Source organism: Carettochelys insculpta, chromosome 1 (genome assembly GCF_033958435.1).
Source record: "Carettochelys insculpta isolate YL-2023 chromosome 1, ASM3395843v1, whole genome shotgun sequence".
Taxonomy (NCBI): domain Eukaryota; kingdom Metazoa; phylum Chordata; order Testudines; family Carettochelyidae; genus Carettochelys; species Carettochelys insculpta.
The window spans coordinates 214,150,194-214,171,200 of NC_134137.1; the positions used below are offsets into that span (position 1 = coordinate 214,150,194).

Below are 21,007 nucleotides of genomic sequence, written 5' to 3' on the forward strand. Positions count from 1 at the left end.
GAAGAATGATGTTCCTGCCAAGCTCTTAAATGGATGCTGTCAGTTTAAAAAGCATCTCTCTCTAAAAGCTGTTTACAAATAACCCTTTAAGTGATTAACTGAAAGAGATTAGAAGCAAAATAATTTGTAGCCCCCAGCTTCCAAAAATTTGTTTGTATTATGTATTAGACAGTCCTCTGCATACCATTTCTGCTCTGTCCTCTGCTCAGTTTGCCTGGTTGTGGTAGGTAAGTCTTTCACATAGCAATAGGGAAGACGTGTAAACAGGAAGTCCGCTGGCACCTTATAGACTAACAGATATTTTGGAGCATAAGTGGGTCTTTCCCACAAAATCTTATACTCCAGTATATGTTAGTCTGTAAGGTACCCCATGACTTCTTGTTGTTTTTGAAGATACAGACTAACTCAGCTACCCCTCTGACACTTGTCACCATGCAAGAGAGAGGAAAGTCTACTTACAACCTCAACTTTGGGTGGTGACTGTGGTCGAGGTACAGGCTGGGAAACTTACTAACTCATTTTGTGAAACTGACTAGGTAGTCCAGTCATGCCAACTCTCCTAATTGATCACAAGACTGATCAGTGCGACTTTTTCCTCTGGAAAACCCCAGCAATGTGACTAAAACTAAGAGGGATGGGGGCTAAGGCTACTGAGCAGAGAGCTCTCTCCCTCGTCAGTGGTGCGGGTGCCTCCGGGGTTAATCCACCCGCCCAGCTTTGGCGGAACAAAGGAAACATGTCATGTCATTCTCATTTTAAAATGAACTTATGTATAATTTCCTGACGCGTCTTGAGTCACAGCAGCTAGGAACAGATTTTAAAGCCTGAAAACTGGCGCCACATTACTATTCGAGGAGGCGGGGCTGTCCCCTGGTTGTGGCCCAGGGCCCCAGCAGGTCTTAGCCCATCCCCAGCAGCACACAGGGACGGGGCCGTGGCACTGCCCGCGCTTTGCGAAGGGACCAGGGAGGCCGGCGTGTTAGTCTGTATCTTCGAGAACAACAAGTCCTGTGGCACCTGACAGACGAACAGCTATTCCGGAGCCGAAGCCTCCGTGGGCAAAGACCCCGCTTCGTCAGACTGAGTGACTCAGGCGTCTGCCGCAGCGGGTCTTTGCCCACGGAAGCTTCGGCTCCGAAACAGCGGTTCGTCCATGAGGTGCCCCAGGACTGCCTGTCGTCTGCGCAGGTGGGGACTCAGCCCCCCGCGTGTGACCGTGAGGACAAGGCGCCGGGTCCCGTTTCTGGCGGGGGCTGAACTGTCGGGTTCGGCAACACAGAGGCACCTGTGGCGCCCCCCCCCGCGGTACGCAGGAGCCCGGCAAGGCGACACGCGGGTCCTGCCTCCAGACCCCGCCCCCGCCCAACGGTCCTGCCTCGCGCGCTGAGGCGCGGGACGGGGGTTAACCGAAAGCGAAACTGCAGCCCCGCCCCGCCCCGCTTCCCCCCCGCCTCACTCGCCACCGCTTGCGGAAGCGCGTCAGCTCGGGCGGCTCCGGCCCAGGCGCGGCAGATCGAGGCGGAGGCAGCCGCGGCGGCAGCGGCAGCGGCAGCGGCAGGTTCCCGGACTGAGCGGCGCCCTTTGCGGCCTGGACTATGTGGGCACTGGGGGCCTGGCTGCTGCTGGGCGCCCTGGGCACGGGTGAGTCCCCGCGCGCCGCCCCTTTCTTTCCCCTCCCCCTCCCCCTCCCCCTCCCCCTCCCGGGGGGGAAGGGGGGTTGGTTGGTTGGTTGGTACCGGGCCCTGCGCCCGCCATCACCCACCGGGGCGGGGCACAAGTGCGGTGCGCGGGATCCGGGCCCAGCGGCGCTCGCTTGTTTGTCCTTCGGGCGGCTCGGGGCCGCGCGGCCGGCCTGCAGCGCTACCGCCCAGTGACGGCGGGTCGGGGCGAGGCGGGAGCGGCTGCCACGGGCCTGGGGCAGCTTAGGGTTACCAACAGGAACGTGTCAGGGCCGCACTCGATGACCCCGCGGGGTCGCGTCCAGTTCTGTGGCGTGGCGCGGCTGTGTGGGGCTGCAGGTAAACGCCCTGCTCGGGTTTTTCCTCCTCGGTTGGCGGGGAGAGCTGCAGGCTGCAGTGGGGACTCGGCCCTGGGAGGGCAGTCAGCAGGCCCAGTTCCGTAAGGGGCTCCAGCCCAAGTCCCGTTGGCTGCCCTATGGCTGTCCCGCCTCAGAGAGGGAGTCCCCGTGGTAGTGTGGCCCTTTGCAAAACAAGCCAAGCAGTCCTGTAGCGCCTCAAAGACTGACCGTTATTCAGTAGGTCACAAGTATCACAGACGTAGCCAAGTTAGTCTGTATCTTCAAAAACAACAGGAAGTCCTGTGGTGCCTTATAGACTAACAGATATTTTGGAGCATAAGCTTTCCTGGTCTTGATGAAGCGGGTCTTCGCCCAGGAAAGCTTATGCTCCAAAATATCTGTTAGTCTATAAGGCACCACAGGACTTCTTGTTATTTAGTGGGTAAATGATCTTTCAGGGGCAAGACCCCCTTCCTCAGATTTTTGTGCTCCAGATATGAAGAAGAAGGTCTTGCCCACCAAAGCTCATTAACTAATAAATAATATTGTTAGTTTTTAACATGTTACAGGACTGCTGAGTTTGTCTTGTGCTGGATTTGCTGGGTTTGAGACACTCATAAAACTGGAAAAATTCTGTGAAATAGTCCTTTAACTGTTACCATAAAATGTAATACAATAAAATATCAGAATTATGAACTGACTGGTCAACCACACAAATCATTTGATACTGAAATATGATCAGGCAGCTGCAGAGACAGGGTGAGGAAAAAAGCAGGTCAACTGCTACCCTACAGTACTGTGTTAAATGTAAACTACTAAAAAGAAAGGACGAAGTGTGTTTAAAAAAAGCTGACAGGGTAAGGAAACTGGTTTTTGTACTTGTTTCATTTTCATTAAGATGGTGAAAAGCAATCTTTTTCTTCATGGTAACATTTCAAACATATATTAAGTCAATTCTAAACTTTTGAGACTGCAACCATAATATTGAGAACCTCAGTGTGCTAGACACCATAGCAAGGCCCCAATCTTGCAAAGAACACGTGTGCATAAACTTAACCATGTGCATGAGTAGTTCCAATCCACTGATTTCAATTAGAGTTTATAATTTCAAAATTATGAACAGTCTCCATTCCCAAGGGGATTGCATTGCAGAATCTCAGACTGGCATTTCATTTTGAGTGGTATAGATGGGAGTGCTAATTTGTGAGAGATGGTAAATATCGTACTTTCCTATAGTTTTAAAGTCAGACTTTAAGTCAGTCCTCGAATGATTCAGATTAAATGGCAAATAAACTTATTCTGAATAATGTAAATAACTTTTCTCATATAATGTTTGGTAGCATAGGCAGTTTGCCAAATTCACATTCCATAATCTGAAATTTACCCTTGCACAATGAACTCTGTTAAATCTTTTTTTAAAAAAAATTGAATTGTAAACTGAAATATTAAAGATATTAGCTATCAGTCATTTATTTATTTTCTTTATCAGAGCACCAGTGTGGTTTTTGAATGGCATGCATTTGTTTAGCATTAACTTTATTTTAAAATAGAATTTAGGTACAGTTCTGCTATGTTCTGCTTTTCTTAGGGCATAGTTAAGAAAGTTTTTAATGAATAAACTAAATGATTGTTTTGTTTGCCAAAACAACGTGTGTGTGTGTGTGTGTGTGTGTTTCATTACAGGGTGCCAACTAATACTGCAGTATAAAGTCTGTTTATGCTTGTTATACTGTTGGCCAACCCAGTGATTAGTGATAGAGTGTGTGTGTTACTGTAATATATTTCAAGTAAATGCTGCTTTTGTAGGGGAGGAGGAGGAGAAGAGCGGATCATTTGTTAAGGGCCAGTGCTTTGAAAAGCTTACTGGAACTCCCAGTATCTTTACCAATTGGAAGAAGGCTTTATTAGCTATGGCTGATTGTCAGATACATGCTATGATCCTGCAGACACTTACAATTTAATTGAATTCAGTGGAACTGGAACTGTTCTTGCACATGGTTAACTTTATGAACGAGTGTTTGCCCCTGTAGGACTATGTGCCTAGATAAAGTGCCTTACATACTGAGTTCCTTGGTCCAGTTTAAGGCTTCTGGAATTTAAGGCAATTGAATATTTGTGAATCTTTAAAAAACAAACTATATTTCTTGAACTATAGTTAATTAACAAAAATATTGATCATTAAACACTTATAGTGTAAAATCAGATTATTTTGGGTATTATTTTGCTTCTCCTGGTACCTTATTTGATTTCAACTTTGAACATAGTACCTCATATTCTTAAGAACTTCTAGTGTTAAAAAGGAATGTTTTATGCCATTTGAAAGCCTACTCCCAAGCTTTTAGACCTGTGATATAGCAGTGTTAACAGGCAATGCCAGCAGTTTGGATCCCATGTTTGCCACATCAGGGTCTAAGTTAAAATGGTTAACTGGTTACTGTTTTAATATCCCTGCTGTGATACCCAAACTTTGTGGTGCACCTCCCTTGGGGAGGGGGTCATGGAGGATTGTTTGAGGCAGCACAAGGCCAGGCATGTGGGGAGGAGAGAGCCCTGCCTAGCTCCCTCTGTCTCCAGCTCTGCTCAGGCTGTGAGTCACCTTAGCCTCAGCTGCATTCTGGGTTGCTGGCCTACGTGTGGCTCTGCTCCTGGTGGACCTGCCCTCAGCCCCTGCTCTGGCTCTGCTTCTGGCCCCAGATCTTTCCCAACTGTGGACTTAGCCTATGGCTTTTGGCTTGCCTTGGACTCAGCTACAGTCTTGGTAGTGACCGTGGTGCTGCCCCCAGCTGTGGCCCAGCTGCAGCCCGTCTCGCGGCCTTGGCTGCCAACCATGTCTGCAGGGTTTGGGAGCAGACAAAGATAAAGAGGGACACTATGCACAAGTTAGCATCGATACTGCAACCTCTGTTTCTCGAGGTAGTGACTTGGTTAGGCGTGAAGTACAGGATAAAAAGAATAGTGGTAATCAGTAGAGTCCTGCAAAGCTGCAGATATCCATGGTTATCTGCATCTATGGATGCAGATGTGGATATCTGTGGATCAGTTTTTCCAGAGACGGAGGTGGATATGAATACCAACTTTGTGTCCTTTCAGGGCTCCAGTAATCAGAATATCGCCTGTTGTGATTCCTAGACTACACAGCTCTTTGGGTCATAGTCTGGCCTTGGATATGTTCATAGCTTTGAGCCAGCAACTTGCATATGAGCATGGAAAACAAAATGTGTTCCTAGTAAACACTTTTTTGACAAGGAGAAAAGATTCATGAAGTCCACATGCCACATTTCATTTACCTGGGAAGTGTCCAGATTCTATAGCATTAAATGCTATAGAAGACATTTAAATAGATTTGCAGAGAGAATTCGGCCTTTTTTGTGTTTTAAAATTTCTTATAAATTTTGGCTTACACTGTAGCAAAATACTACCTGGAATTTTGAATGATCTTAGTGACCATAGTCAGCTAAACAAATGAGAACATAAGCTCTTATTTGGTCTTAAATTTTTTTGGTGTGCAGCCCCTCTATGCAAAAACAGTTGGCAAAGTAAGGTCTAATCCAGTGGTTCCCAAACTTTTCAGCATCATGCCCCACTTTGGATTTTTGAGAAACCCTCGTGCCCCCCACCTCTTCTTTACCATTGTCCAACCTCCCTTTTAACAAAAAATTCAATTAGTAATTTAAATTAAACACAAAAACTTGATATACAAATATTTAAAATTAAAAATAAGCACCAGTAGTTTTTCTTGGCCCCTTGCAGGTGCCCAGTGCAGCCCCAGCTGCCTGCGCCCCATGCCAGCCTCTGGGGCTGCCCATGCCAGCCACCCACCTGCCTGAGCCCTTGTGCCTGCCCAGGCCTTCTGAATCCCGTGCTGCTGGGGCCAGCCTCCTGCCAGCTGCCAGAGCCAGCTGCCCAACCTCCCGCCCTCTGCCCGAGTCCCATGGTCCAGCTACCTGAATCGCTCATCTGAGTCCTGCACTGCTGGGGCTAGCCGCCTGAGCCAGCCACCTGCCAGACCAAGCCCTGCACTGCTGCAGTCAGCTGCCCATCAGCCACCGGGGCCAGCTGCCTGCCAGCCTGAGCCCCACGAGCTGTCCACCTGAGCCCCTCCTCTCTCCCAAAGCCAGGCACCACCAATCCCTCATCTGACTCAATCCTCCTCCTCCTCCTCCTCCTCCCCACAACCCACGCTCACTCACCTTTGCAGGAGGCAGCTAGCTCCATGTGGGTCTTTGCCGGCTGCCTGCTTTTTATAGTGACTGTGCCAGGGCGCCCATGTGAAATGGCAGGGGCTGAGAGCAGGAAGCAAAGGCTGGCTCTTTCTGGGGTGGGGAAGTTGTGGGGTGGGCTGGGTTGTCTGACCCCTCCCGTAAATTCTTTATGCCCTCCTGGGTTACACACACCCCCAGTTTGGAAAACCATGTTCTAACCCTCAGGACAGGGGTGTGGAACTTTTTTTGGGTCAGGGAGGCCACTGATCCATAAACAGATCAGTCGGGGACCACACAAGTGAGAAGCAAAAACAAAACAAAACAAAACCACTTTGTTGATGTGGCCCCAATTGTATAGGGCCTGGGGCTATGGGAACTGGGTGGGAGCAGGAGCAGGCTGGGAATTTGGGCGGGGATGGTGTCTGAACAGAAGGGATGATGCAGGAAAGGGGTCGGGGTTAGGTGTCAGAGAGTGGTGTGGTCTGGGTGGGAGAGGGGTCAGGAACAAGCTGCAGTATGAATCTAGATGGGAGGAAGGGTGTAGGAGGGCTTGGGGCCTAGGAGGGGAGGGGTCAGGGTGTAGATGAAAGGTCTGGGAGGGGAGGGGGCAGGAGAGGGTGTGATTGGGAAACCTGCGTAGGAATGCTGGAGAAGGGTGTGGGTTCTGGGCTGGAGAAGTGTGGAGAGTCTGAGTGGGAGGCATCAGGGTGGGAGTGGGGGGTCGGGATGGGAGTGAGCACAGGACAGGTCAAGGGGTCTGAGTGATGGTGTAGCTTACCTGCTCACCTTGGCCGTGTCTACACTAGCCCCAAACTTCGAAATGGCCATGCAAATGGCCATTTTGAAGTTTACTAATGAAGCGCTGAAATGCAGATTCAGCACTTCATTAGCATGCGGGCAGCCATGGCGCTTCGAAATTGATGTGGCTCATCCCGACGGGGCTCCTTTTTGAAAGGACCCCAGCTACTTCAAAGTCCCCTTATTCCCATGAGCTGATGGGAATAAGGGGACTTTGAAGTAGGCGGGGTCCTTTCGAAAAGGAGCCCTGTTGGGACAAGACGCGCGGCGGCGAGGCGCGTCAATTTTGAAGTGCCGTGGCCGCCCGCATGCTAATGAAGGTCTGAATATGCATTTCAGCGCTTCATTAGTAAACTTCAAAATGGCCATTTGCGTGGCTGTTTCAAAGTTTGGGGCTAGTGTAGACGTAGCCCTCCAGATGCACATGGCTCTGTTTCTCCTCCCTCTGCTGCCAGGTACTGTTTCCTCTGCTCTGATTGGCAAGCATTCTGACCAATTACAGCAGTGGTATGAAGCCTCTGGGCAGGCTGCAGAAGTCGTTGCTGCTGTTTGCCTTCCCTTTCTGTGGCTGGGGAACAGCAGTGGTTGGCAGCGGAGCCTTGAGCTGCTTCCTGCCTCCTTGGCAGAGCCAGCAGTCTGGATCAAGCCCCAGTTTGCCTGATCCAGCCTGCGAGGCTCAGGGCTCCAAACCCTCCACTTCACGCAGGCCAGATGCTATGGAGGGGAGTCCCAAGCATTGGGGTTCGGATCTACACAGGCTGTGGTCCAGATCCGGAACATGGGTGGGTGTTTCCTCACCCTGGTCTTAGGAGATCTGACTCCACCTTCAGGGTACAGGATGTACAAAAAAACCTCAAATGCCATTTTTGTGTAAACCATCACTCAATCCTTGTGTGCTTCTCTAGAGAGCATGGAAGAAGAAACAGTAGTTGTTTGTCCCTCCTAAGTCCCCTTTCAGCTGGAAGGAAAAATTCTACATATGAAGAACTTGTTTCTTACTCCTGGGGGAATTCTTCAACACTGTGTGCCCACAGAAGACACGTCTCTGTGCAGATTCCTTTGCTTCCATGCAGAAAGTGATAGGGAAGCCAAGTGCAGGGGGTGGGGCTGGAGATGCCCATAGGCAGAGATTGGGGGGGACATTGCCCCCCAACAGAGGTGAGGTGTGGGTGGTATATGGGATCACCTGCCACTGCCTCCCATCCCCACATTTCTACATGAGCAAAGCTGCCCTGCTGAAATAGGGTGCTACTCAGGTGCCACCTGCTGGGTCCCAGTGTGCCTGCTCAAGCTCCTGTTCTGTGTACTGGGAACTATCATGTTTTGTGTTCAGCAGTGAATGTCCATGGTAGAGGAGGGTAACAGGGGCAGGGGAAAATGGGGGAAGGCCAGTGGGGTGGGGAGGGGAAAAGGCAGTGACTGGGGAATGAAGGGGATGAGACAGGGTGTGGCAAGTGGATGTGGGGGTTGTGGGGAAGGAGATAGGGGACAGTGGGGAGAGGAGGGCAAGAGAGAGAACAGTGGGAAATAGGATTGGGATGTGGGGGAGTGGGAGCCCAGCATATGGCATCCCCTTGGCAGTAGGTGGCCCATCAAACCATCCCAACGAGTCCCCCAGAACTTCAGGCAGCTGAGCTGCAACTAGTTGTATCTGGACTGTCCTGCTGAGCACATCAACCTCTGAGTGCTGAACTCCATACTGTCACTCCCAGATCCCCCCACTGATCCCCGATCACGTTTATCTGGACTCCCTTGCAGAGTGCCATTGCCCCAGCAAACCCTGTGCATCCTGCTTGCCTGACACAGAATCTCTTTGTTCCACACCTCGCTCCTCCCACACTAAGGCCTTCTACATTTGGATTCTGCTGGGTTGAGCCTATCTGCCCATACCCAATGTGCTTGGTGCAAAGAGGCAGGGCACCATGGTATTTCTGGATCAGATTGAGCCCTTGTGTGGTGGCAGGATTGGGTGCAGTCTCACCACTGATTCTCTTTGGCTGGAGGGGAGGAAAGTTTCAGGGTGATCTCCTGCTTCCATGCAGCCAGTGTTGTGTGCTCCCACCTGCCATGCTGGAACTTCTTCGTTTAACACATGCAATGTGCAGAATTTTGAAATAGTGTCCGGGATTTTTAATTTTTTTGGCACAGAATTCCCCCAATGGTAACTGATGGTGCAGTACCTACAATACGGGGGTGCACGTATCTGCCTTAAGCTGAAGTTGAACTTTAATGGGGCTGCTCGTGTACTTAGTTTGTTTTTGTCATGTGCCGTAGACCCAGAGTGAGAAATTATTGTGGCCTGAGGGACACATCAGGTAGGGAAATTATATGGAAGGTTGGGTGGGGAAGTCTGAGGGAGACTGTGCTTCTTCAAGTAGGTGTTGCATGGCCCCTGAGTCTCCTGCTCCCTATTTGACCTACTCTGTTACACAGCTTCTGACCTACCCAGGAACTCTCCATCTCCTGTTTAAGCTCCCCACCCCACCCCACACTTCCTGATTGACCTCGCCGAGACTCCCACCCACATCTAACTCCCTCTGCTTCCCATCCCCTGACTGTGCCCCCAGGATTCCGCAGCTCCTAACCAACTCCCTGACTGCACAATTTAGAGCTCTGAGCTGTCGGTTCTGCAGCCTGAAGCATTGGGGTTGCCAGTGCCCCTAGTACACTGCCCAGGTGCAGGGGAAGTTGAAATTGTGAAGAAGGGACTGGTGGCTAGCAGCCCCTGCTCACCTCGTCAATCAGGAGTTGGATTCATTCCTCCCAGTGAGACTGTCTTGACATTGTTCCCCAGCACCAAAGGGTATTAAGGCTGAATGTGGCCCTTGGGGCATAGTTTGCCCTGTCTTCCGTAGATCCAGAAAATATCTTAGAAGAATTGTCTGATTACGTGCAGCACAGAGAATGCCATTTTACAAGCAGCAATGTGGTTCCCAGCTCCCCCTTGCTTGCAGGACCCAGGAAACTGACCACCCTGGCAGGCTAGTCAGTTTCCCAGCTCCTGCAAGCCCAGGGGAGCCGGTTCCTGTCTCCCCCCAACGTGCACAAAAACTTGAGTTACAAGGGGTGTTGCAGGAACGCAACCCCAACATATGACGGGGTTCTACTATATTTGTCTGTTCGGTGCTTCTAAGATACCAGTTTTGATGGTACCTAAAGGTCATGTAAAAACTGAGAAGCAATAAATATGTCCAAAAAGGGATATAATTGCATCTTGTCTCTTCTCTCTTTCCCTGCCTTCTTGTGGATTTATTTTTTTAAATCCATGTATCCATCCTTCCTTTTTTTCTTCTTTTCCTCAAAGTTTTTATTCTTGCCTTCTTATCTCTAATTTTCTGTTTTGTTGTCCTTTATGAAGAACATTAAACTGTTCTTGGTGGCCATCCATTAAATTTTTCAGTATTTCAGTAGCTTTCTTATTGTGCAGTTGTTGCGTAAATTAATTTTGGAATACTGTCTAATCAAACTTTTTTCTTCTTCCAGGTTTTGCCCAGTTGAAGTTCAATGCAACCAAGTCTCTTAAACAAAGCAGTTGTAATGAAACAGTTATTCTGCCTTGCATAGTGACTAATCTAGCAATGAAAAATATTCAAGTCATGTTTGTTAAATGGAAACTGGAAAAAAGAGAATTTTTCAGTTTTGAAGGATTGTTGAACAAGACTCATGTAAACAAGAGTTTTTCAACTGCTCACTTAGCATCTGTGTCACAGTTACCTCAGGGCGTAGCCTCCCTGTCAATCTCAAAGCATCAAGCAGTTTCAGGAAACTACAGTTGTGAAGTGACAGAGTCGAACAGAGAAGGAGAAACTGAAATTGAACTTACGTACTATCAAGGTAAATTGTGTGGTTCTTTTGCAAGCTTCTATGAAATAAAACAAATGAGGCCTTGAGGAAAAGGACACAGAAGAACAAATATGAAAGTGAACTACAAGTTGAACCTCTCTAGTCTAGCACCCTCAGGACCTGACCAGTACCAGGTGAGAGAATTTGCCAGATCCTGGGTGGTCAATATTGTTTAGCAGCATTATCACTACTTCCATTGCTTACTGGGCTCTTAGAAGACAGTTGAGGTAAAACAGAGCTAAATAACAGCAGCACAAAACACTGAGAGCCATGACTGGTGGCAGGAAACAAACTTTATGGGACCACGGGATACTTGATAAGTGGTCAACCCATGGTAAGTGTTTGTCCGCTAACTAAAATCATGCCAGATTATGGAAGTTGCCAGCAGAGAGTGTTTTGGATTGGAGAGGTTCAGCCTGTATTAAAATACACAGAACATAAAGCCAAGTCTTTAGTTGAGCAGTCTTTGTGAATATAGTTATAACAAAGTTCAGGGAATAGTTTTGTGAGTAAGCTTGGACCCGCGGGCTGGAATTGTCTTTTAATTTTTATGACTGGTGAAGTTTTTTTCCAGCTTCTTTAGTTTGCTTAGAGTATAAGGTATTTGTGCCATACTCATTTTAGTTTAGGTGTATTTTGATCCACTCTCTAGGTCAGTGGTTCTCAACCAGGCACACAGAGCTCTTCCAGAGGGTACATTAAGTCAGCGAATAAAAATAATCAGACTTATTTTATATTCATCTAATTTTTTTATTTATCCTTTTTGCACAGTCATAAGTACAATTGTAAGTTCATTGCCCATAGGCGATTTCTTCTAACCAGTTACGATTAAGTTGCTTAAACAAAGGTGTTGCAATGGTAGGAAAAAAAATTGTCTGAAAATTTTAGGTACTGGGTACCCCTGAATACGTGGTGGGTGCATTCCTGTGCAACCCTGTGTAAGTCAAATTTCACCTTACTCAGGGGAGCCAGGAAACTGACAAGCTGCTGCTGTTTCCTCACTGGTCAGTTTCCCCTCTTCTGTGAGCAGTGGGGACCTGGAGCCTGGCTCCCAGCTTCCTGCTACTAGCAGGAGATCTGAAACTGATCAGCACTGCTGCACTGGTCAGTTTACCTGCTCCTGTGGTGGCAGGCAGCTGGTGCCTGGCTCCCAGCTGCCTGCCACTCACAGGAGTGGGGAGACTGACCAGCACTGCTACACTGGTCAGTTTCTTGGCTCCCTTGAGTAGCGGGCAGCCAGAGCCAGGAACCAGATCCCCATGACTCAGTCACATTAATCTGAGATTCCCACAACTTGAGTGCGCGTACCTTGGGGTTCTATTGTACCTTTTTTTGGAAAAGGGGTATTTTATAATAAATGGTCAGCAACACTGCTCCAGATCATGGAAAGAGAGGTCTGGAAGGGGACGTGAGAGGTCATGTGGTCCACACATCCCTTTGAGTCACTGAGCTGGGGCAGAATCAACTATAACTAGACCATCCCTGACAAGTGTGTTTTCTAACCAGTTTTTAAAAGTCCGGTGATGGGGATTCAACAACCTCTCTTGGAAGCCTATTCGAGTGCTAAAAATATCCTTATAACTAGATAATGTTTTTCTTAATATCAAATGTGTATTACCCCTACTGCAGATTAAACAGATGGCTTTATGTCTTCCGTCAGTGGACACGAAGCCCTTCTGTCCTTAGATCTTTACAATATTGAACTTCATATGCTACACCTGTAACATTCACTATGGAGACCTGAAGTATGAAAGTTCTGCCATCCCTGCTTGTTCAAGACTCTCATTAAATTCATCTGCAGTTTTTCGAAGGTCTAAACGTCGACGTTTGATCCAAAGCTATGGTGATTTGGAGGTGTTGCCTCAATAGCATGAGCTATAAGTGCAGCCCACTTGTTGTCAATTAATTTAATGGAAAATTAAAGCATTTTCTGCACTCTAGTGTAGCAGACAGCTGTTGCACAATAGGCATTAAAACCATTTTCCAATTAACGTCTAGTGATGTTACTGTTCTGCTGCTCCAGACAGCATATTGCAACTGTTACAGGTGATTCTAATGTTTTTTCTGTTAACTGTATATGACATGTGGAACACAACTATAGAACCAGAGGAATAGTGACTAGACCTCAGTGGCTTCGGCTCTGCTTCTCAGACCTTAACGCTCCTTAGCCTACCTGCCTACTCAACTATGTTGCTTGAAAGGGATTTGAGGCCGCTTCTGTAGCTTCTTTACGTGACCTGGGGCTCAAAGGAGAGAAGCAGGTCCAGACAGCCTCCAATTGTGTTCTGCCAACCCCAGTGGCTGAAGAGTTGTGGAACGCAGTGGGTCACAGGAAAACTTTTTTTGATGTTTGGCTTGGTGCCCAGAAAAGGTAGGGAGAATCAGTGTTATAAGATTCCTATCTTTGTGTGTTAAACATTGACATGATATAGAATTTGGTTTGTGCTCTTAGGTGTTTCTCTGCTCTTGAAAGAGGCATAAAGATTGTGTATTGAGGATCAAAACTGAATTTCCATGATTTTATTTTCCATTAAACAGTACAAATGGCTAGAGCAACCTGTTTACCAGTACAAATGGCTTAATCTGTTTACTGTTGTGGGCCATGTATGCAGCTTTCTGTGTGTTGTGGGCCCAAACCATACAATACATGTACTACCTGCAGGTTCCTGAGGCTATGACATGAGCTGTAGCTGTGTGCTGATTAGTTCACAACCAGGCTGCAAGTTGAGAACCACTAATCCAGAGAGGAAGGTGTTCTTTGGAAAATCTTGGTTAATGTATATTGTGGAGGCATAGTGATGACTGAATGTGATTATATGTGAGACAATGTAAATACAAAAGCTAAGTGTGAGATTTTTAATTGCAGATAAGACGTGCAACTCAGACGTCCGAAATAACAGTAAGAGTCTTTTAATGTTGTGCTTGTTTGCATATTTATTTTTCAGCTTTGATGCTTTTATTTAACTTTAATCTACTTTGTGTAAAATATAGTATATTCTCAACATCTTAGCTTGTATATAATGTTTACAATGGTAGATCTCAAAACACATCTACAGAAAAGTGCACTTATCTGCATTTTACAGTGGTGGAAATTGTTCCGCAAAGAGGAGAAGTGACTTCCATAAGGTCACAGAAGTTGGTGACAGAGCCAGGGACACCGTCTAGGTTTCTTTACTGTTCATCTAGAGCCTTGACCTGAGGGGCACATTGGCTCCTTGATAGAGCAGCATAATACTGTTTGATGCAGTACAGGTTGAACCTCTCTAATTTGGAACTCTCTCCTCTGGCGAACTCCGTAGTCTGCACGATTTTTGTTAACCAGATGACCACTTATTATGGGTGCAGCCAAGTTTCCCATGCTCCCATAAAGTTGGTTTACAGCCACCAGTCCTGGCTCTCCATGTTTTATGCTGTTATTTAGCTGCTATTTACCCCAAAGATCTTCTAAGAGCCCAGGAAGCAGTGAAAGTGTTAGTAATGTGCTAGAAGATACTGACCTTCTGTCATCTGGCAAATTCTCTCTTCCGATACCAGTACTGGTAGAATTACTGAATAAGTAAATTCTGGTACATGGTTTAATTTATATGGTTTGTGCATCTGAAAGTTGTATGTGGAAACCTCAGTTTGGAGTCCAGTTGTATTCACTGGCAAAAAAAAAATGTTTTGGCTGTGGGTTGTTTTATTTTGTTTGTTTGTTTTGAGGAACATAGTAGCCCTTTCCCTGACAGTGGACATTTTAATTGGTAGCTCCTGGTATGTTTTTGAGGGGAAAAGTGGGAAGGCAGTTAAATAAGAGCTGTTTCAGAAATCCACTGTCCTGTGTGCTTGGCTACATGGAAATGACAAAAATCCAATATTTCCTGGTGGAATGGTCATATAGAATGATTTGTTGTTCTTGTATTTCATCATGCTTCCTGTGTTGCTGCTCTCCACCAAAATTCCAAGGTCTATCACTTGTGATTCTACCTCTGATAAATGGTCAAACAAAGACCATCAATAAAACCACCTGTGATGTCAGGTGTTTTGCTGTGACAGAGAAGCTGATACATTTCCTGTTTTCCCTACAAATTCGCTCCCCAAGTCCTTCAGTCTTTTGCAGATTCCCTCATCCTAGCCCTACTCCTAGTTTCCCTGCAAACCTGCAGAGAACATGAGGCCCCAAGCCTGCTACTACAACCTTATTTCAATGCAGCTGTGGTCCTAGCATCTCTCAGAATGGCATACCTGTAAAGTTCTGAGCAGCATGGTAAATCACGAGGAGTCCAGTGCATAGAGTCCAGGATGTGGCAGTTTGTCCCAGCACAAACTGGTGGTGTACTTTTGCTTCTGGGGTTGAGATTATGGCTGTTAAGTTGTATTATCAGGGTTGTGGGTGAGCAGTGTGATTGTAATTGCAGGTGTGAAAGTTTTTTAATCAGTAGTAGCTAAAAGTGCAAAATTCCATTGAAAGGAACAAATGTTATTAGCAATTTAGAAATTAGGGATGTTAAAACACTTAATTGCATGAACATTTGATTTAGGACCCTGCCTCCCATCTCACCAGCCAATCTGCATCTGGGGCTGCTTTGGCCTGTGTGGCTGGCTGGCACCAGAGTTCACCAGATATAGCTAGTTAACTGGTAAGCATATGGTAAGTCTCGTGCTTACTCATTAACTATTTGACATCCCTGTTAGAAAAGGTAGATTTTGATCTTTGGCGAAGACAATAAGTAGCCTATAGGGGCTTCCAGATGCTTTATTTATTTGTATGTCTCCAGGCCCGGCCACTCCCAGCTTCTGTTGGATGTGGTTCTCTGTTTTTGGTCAATGGCAGCGCAGAAAGCGGCGCTGGCTGAGCTACTGCTGTGCTGCTTTCCACAGCTCCCATTGGCTGGGAATGGGGTACCCTGGCCTCTGGGGGCTATGAGTAGCCTCACCTATGAACATGCAGCTAAATAAAATGTCTGGCAGCCAGTCCAGGGCCAGGCCCATTGATTGGGGGTGGGGTGGGAGCAAGGGGGGCAGGAGCCCGGGGCTCCTGGCTGTTACCGCTGCTACTATAGCAGCAGCAGTGGCCATAGCCCTGGGCCTTTTAAATAGCTGCTTGAGGTCCTGCCCATTCTGGGGGCATGGAGCTGCACTCCTCTCACCCAGCCTGCCCGGGGCTAACCCTGGCAAACAGCATCCAGTCTGTGGACCAAATTATTGGCCACCCTTGGTCTTCAGTGTATGAATTTAAAGCAAGAAAACCAGGTGTAAGAATTTTTATGCATACCGTTTTAGGGGTATTTTGAAATTGTTGTGTCCTGTAACTGAGAAGCAGCTGTTGGTATGCATGTCAGACAGTGGCACACAAAGGTATATGACTTTTCCTGGATAGAATTTCTTCTTCTGTCTCCAGCTGCTTTGCATATTGTGACATCAGAGAGTACTGATGAGTTGAAATCAGTGCAGAGATATCAGTATGTGTGGTGGTGGTAAAATGTGTGAAACAAGAAAAAAAATTGCTAATGTCTTCCTTAGTCCACATGTGGGTAAAGGACATAGGTGAAAAAAATCTGTAGAACTGGTAGTTATAGTAATTGGAACCTTGAATGAGTAGACAACAGGCTATTATATTTTACCAAGTTATGTAAGATCAGTTTCAGAGGGGCAGCTGTGTTATCAGAAGGTCAGAGACTGTGTTTATAGCTCTTAAAATTTGAAGCAGAGTGAGTTACGTATTCTACAGACTAAGCTAAAGTGATTACTTACATTATAAACCCAATAACTTCAAATTTTATGTCCCCCTCCATTCCCCTTCTCTCTTGTGTCTCAATTCAGAGTCCTGGTTTACACCTTTAGAAAATACTCTGATCATACTCTTCCTGAGCTTGGCTATTCTATTTTATTGGCTTAAGTTTGGCATTGCTGGTAAGTATTACATTTTTTTTTAAATAATTCTTTGCAATTGCTGACTGTTAATGCCAATATCATTCTCATAAATGAACCAGTGGAGTAAAGTGGGGTGACAGAAGATGGAAAGTAGAAGCCAGTGTGGGTAGCACTTTAGAAGAAGTGGCTTAAGGGGTAAAAAGTACCTCCAGAGGAAACAAATATTGAACTATTTAGTTTTAGAGGGCAAAGGTATAGCACAAGTCAGTGGCTGGAAGCTGAAGTAGAGAAATGGGCTCTGTGTACACTAGAGGGTTTTGTCAACAAAACTCAGAGTGTCTACACACAACATATGTTTTGGTGACAAAACTGTCAAAAAAAAAAAAAGCAGTGTAGATGCTCCAGGGGGCCCTTTTGTCAACAAAGCGGGGTCAGAAGATTTATCCACTTTTATGTGTAGATACAATTTGTCAACAGAAGTTTTGTCAGAACATCTCTTCTGACAGTAACTTCTGTAGACTGATGCTTTTAGTGTAGACATAGTCACTGAGACTTGAAATGTGGATTTTTAACAGTGAGAGCAATTAACCATTGGAAAAATTAACCAAAGATCATGGTGGACTTCCTGTTGCTGACAATTTTTAAATCAAGATTAGTGGGGGGTTTTGTTTTTTTTTTCCCTGAAAGATATCCATAGAAATTACGTCGGGGAGATGCTGAGGCCTGTTGTGCAGGAAGTCAGAGCAGATGATCACAGTGGTCCCTTCTGGCACTGAAATTTATAAAGCAGTGAATCTAAGGTCACTGGGAAAGCCTGTGGCTGAGCTGAGAAATGGAATGCAGGTTTTCCATGTCCTAATCATCTGAACAACCAGTTTATAATGCAGTTTTCTTTAAAAAAATGAGAACTAATTAAAGCTAATTGAAATGGAAAAAGGCTTCTATGGAACTGATCCAACTTGCAGCAAAATCAGTGGAAGTTGATGTGTGGCTTGTAGTAGGCAGGATATAAATTACTTTATAATTAGGAATTTACCTGCGATACTGATCTCAAGTGTTATTGCTATCAGTACTGCAGGGACAGCTAGAAAGAGGTACAACATTAAGGTACTGTTCTGGAAGGGATACTTTTTCTGGGTATGGTAATAATTGCAAAACTGTGTATTTGTGTGAATGAATACTTCATTTCTAAGTAAAGTCTCTCTGATTTTTGTTTTCTTTTAGTATCAAAATTTGAAACTACCACTCAAAAGAAAGTGGGTTTAATTATTGGAGGAGTCGTCATCACCCTTTTTGCTTTTATTGGTTTTATTCTTTTAGTTCCAGGTAAGTATAATGGGCATTTGTTAGGCAACAAATTGGGGCTAGAAGTTATAAGCATATGGAAGGTTGATTTCATTTTGAAATGTGTGATGTAAGCATCTCTGTGAAAAGTCAGGCCTGTAGTTCACTGTGTTTTAGTTGGTGTAATACCCAGTTTCTGTTCACCATTAGTAAAAATGGTTAAAGGGAATATGGATAATTTGTAATGGGAAGGTAATACATAAGTTGATTGGTAAAGGAGCCACAATAATAGCTGTGAAAAGGAGTACTCGCTAGAGGCATTCCCTAGAGTTTCATACAGTCAGTGAGCTGAAAGAGATCACTTGCTCAGAAATGTTTTACAAATTTTCTTTTTCCAGTATAGCTAGGTGGGGTTTTTGTTCTAGCTTTTGCTGCTACTAATTGTAAGTATTCTCCAGTACCAGTTGTTTCTGTAAGGTAGACAAACCCATCTTTTGTCGCTACACATGCACACATTATTGGGTCAGTGCCTCCTCTATAAAGACCAGTTTAAAGAATGTCCTGTCAGTGGGATACTTTTTTGCACACTGTTCAGTTTTTTGCACACTGGTATCCCACTGACAAGACATTTTGCACAGTGGTCAGTTTTTCGCACACTGGTCAGTTTTCGTCTCTTGCACTGTATCCAGCAATCTTTCAGCAATCTTCCACATTGCTGGGTGGAGCCTGGTAATTACTGAACCATGTCACTTAAATGTTTATTCTGAGCAAGACAAAACAGAGAATTTGTTGCATAAATGAACTGAACAGTCTTTTCATCTCTAGAGCCTTGCTTGGGACTAGCTGGTCCTGACTACAAAATCATCCATGGTTTTATTGGATGATGATAAGAGAGCTTTTTTTTCTTTCTAAATACAGGTAATTTATTGCCAGATGTACAGTAAACTTTCATATCTGGCATTCTATTATCCGGAATTCTCAAGTAACTGGCCTTTTAATCATAAGTAAATTTTAGTTACATTTTTGATAAGTACAGTATAGTGAAAGGAAATACAAATAAGTACAGCAAGTACTGCATAAAGTTTACAGTGTACAGTATTGTTGCTGGAAAATAAAGGACTCTGCACATATCTTTGTTTGATTCTTAATATCTAATCTTGTATTTTAGTGTTGTACATTGCTAGGTGTACCTCTCTGTTATCCAGAATATTTGAATATCCAGCCCCCTGGGGCTGCTGGATATGAAAGAGTTTACTGTATGTTTCATTGCAGCACTGATGCTGGTTCCAGCTCTGAATTTGTAGACATTTCAGATGATGGATAGTCTTAATCCCTTATCTCAGGGGTGATGAACCTGTGGGCCAGATCTAGCCTGTGGATTGTCTGAATCCAGCCTGTGGGCTTACCTGGAAGAAGGAAGCAGTTCCAGCAACAGCAGCACAGGAAAGCTTTGTCCATGCACACACTTGCAGGCTCCAGCCCCATCACTTCCACTGGCCAGGCACTGGGGTGAGGTGGGGAACTGTGTGGAGTGGTGCCGGTAAGACCAGGGCCACGTGGAGTCATCTGTGCCCCCCTGGGAGCTGTGCCAGGAAGGCACCCCCATCCTCTACCCCACCTCATTCCTGCCCCCCACCCCCAGCCTGCTCCCACAACCTGCACCATCAGCCTACTCCTGCACCTTACCTCCTAATCACACCCTTCACCCCAGCCTGCTTCTGTACCCTACCTCCTGCCCAGACCCCTACACCACCCTCAGCCCTCTTCTTCATCTTCCATGCAGCCTAGCCCCTGCATCTCCAGCTTCACTGCACTCTTGCACCTTCCCTCCCAACCCATCCTGCTCCCTGGCAGTCCCTTCTGCACATTGAACCCCTCATTTTTGGCCCCACCCCAGAGCCAAGGACCCTACAAGATCTATTAGTCCTTGGGCCCCCGGGAGAGTTGATCCAGCCCTGGGAGTAAACCCTCTCTTTAGTGTTCCTCCCTGGCCCCCTGGGGTGGAGCCCTGAGGATTGAAATGTCTCTCCTTTTTTTTTTTTTTTCCCTCCCTCCCCCTTGTTTTCAGTTGAGGAGCACATCTTTGGTAGTATGTGGGTTTTGGGTTTTTGTTTTTTTGTTTTTTTTCCCTCCTCATTTCGGTACCAGTCAGTGAGTTTTTTTTCTCATTTGTGTGTGAACCCTGACTGATTCCCCACCCTCATCCCACCGCCCCCATACGCCCGTAGCATCTGACCCAAAGAGGATTCCCTTCTCTGGCCTTATGCATAAGCTGGATCCAGGAACATGTCTTTTTAAAAAGTCACTCACTCACTATCATTCAGTTCCTTGCTTTAAATAAAAATTGTAAATGAAAGATTCCTGCTATTGCAGCTATTTGTACCAGTGTTTAAATGATATAATTTATCCTAAACCCAGTAACATGGGGAATGTAAATTTTAAGGCTTATCTATATCCATTTAAACATTTATCAAAACCAGCTTGAAAAAACATTTTTAAATGTTAAAATTAATAAATGCCTAATAAAACTACCTTTAAACAGAAAATCTTCAACTGATACATTTGATTATATCACGCAACAAAATCACTTCTGAAGTGCAGCAGCAACAGTAAAATGTAGTTGATGCATACTTCCTTAAAACTAATGGGTCAATTATATTTTAGACACACGCATTTTAAAATTCAGAAGTAATAACCCAAAACTCTAATCTATGTCTCTAATCTGAGTTGTTATTCACTAATATAGTATGGCATCATAGGTAGTCCACAGAATGGAGCAAAAGTAAGTTTAGTTCAGAATATGTCTATATCATCAACTTCAAAGTCTTTGCTCTCTGAAGAACATTTTTCATAATGTTTCATTCTGACAATCAGGCCTTTCATTGTTTGTTATACCATTTGCATTTGGCATATGTACCTTTTTTCACAGGGGTGCAGGGATTTTTTTGAAAATATTCTCAAATAAGGCCTTTTTAATGACCTGGACGCATGTCAGTTTTTGCTCCAATTA

General features: G+C 45.6%; 1 protein-coding gene across 5 annotated transcripts in view; it reads left to right on the forward strand.

Annotated features, from left to right (window-relative positions):
* The first annotated feature begins 1,351 nt into the window (after positions 1-1,351).
* CD47 (CD47 molecule) overlaps positions 1,352-21,007 on the forward strand; it is a 37,781-nt gene continuing 18,125 nt past the window's right edge. Inside the window, exons 1-5 of one of the 5 annotated variants that reach the window (XM_074998948.1) lie at positions 1,352-1,641; positions 10,501-10,851; positions 13,727-13,759; positions 16,663-16,752; positions 17,938-18,039. In XM_074998948.1, coding sequence (XP_074855049.1) covers positions 1,596-1,641; positions 10,501-10,851; positions 13,727-13,759; positions 16,663-16,752; positions 17,938-18,039 — 622 coding nt within the window. In that variant the 5' untranslated portion in view covers positions 1,352-1,595. Of the gene's footprint in view, positions 1,642-1,882; positions 2,019-10,500; positions 10,852-13,726; positions 13,760-16,662; positions 16,753-17,937; positions 18,040-21,007 lie in introns of those variants that run through there. The other 4 variants (XM_074998931.1, XM_074998939.1, XM_074998960.1 and 1 more) reach the window with 4 other exon arrangements.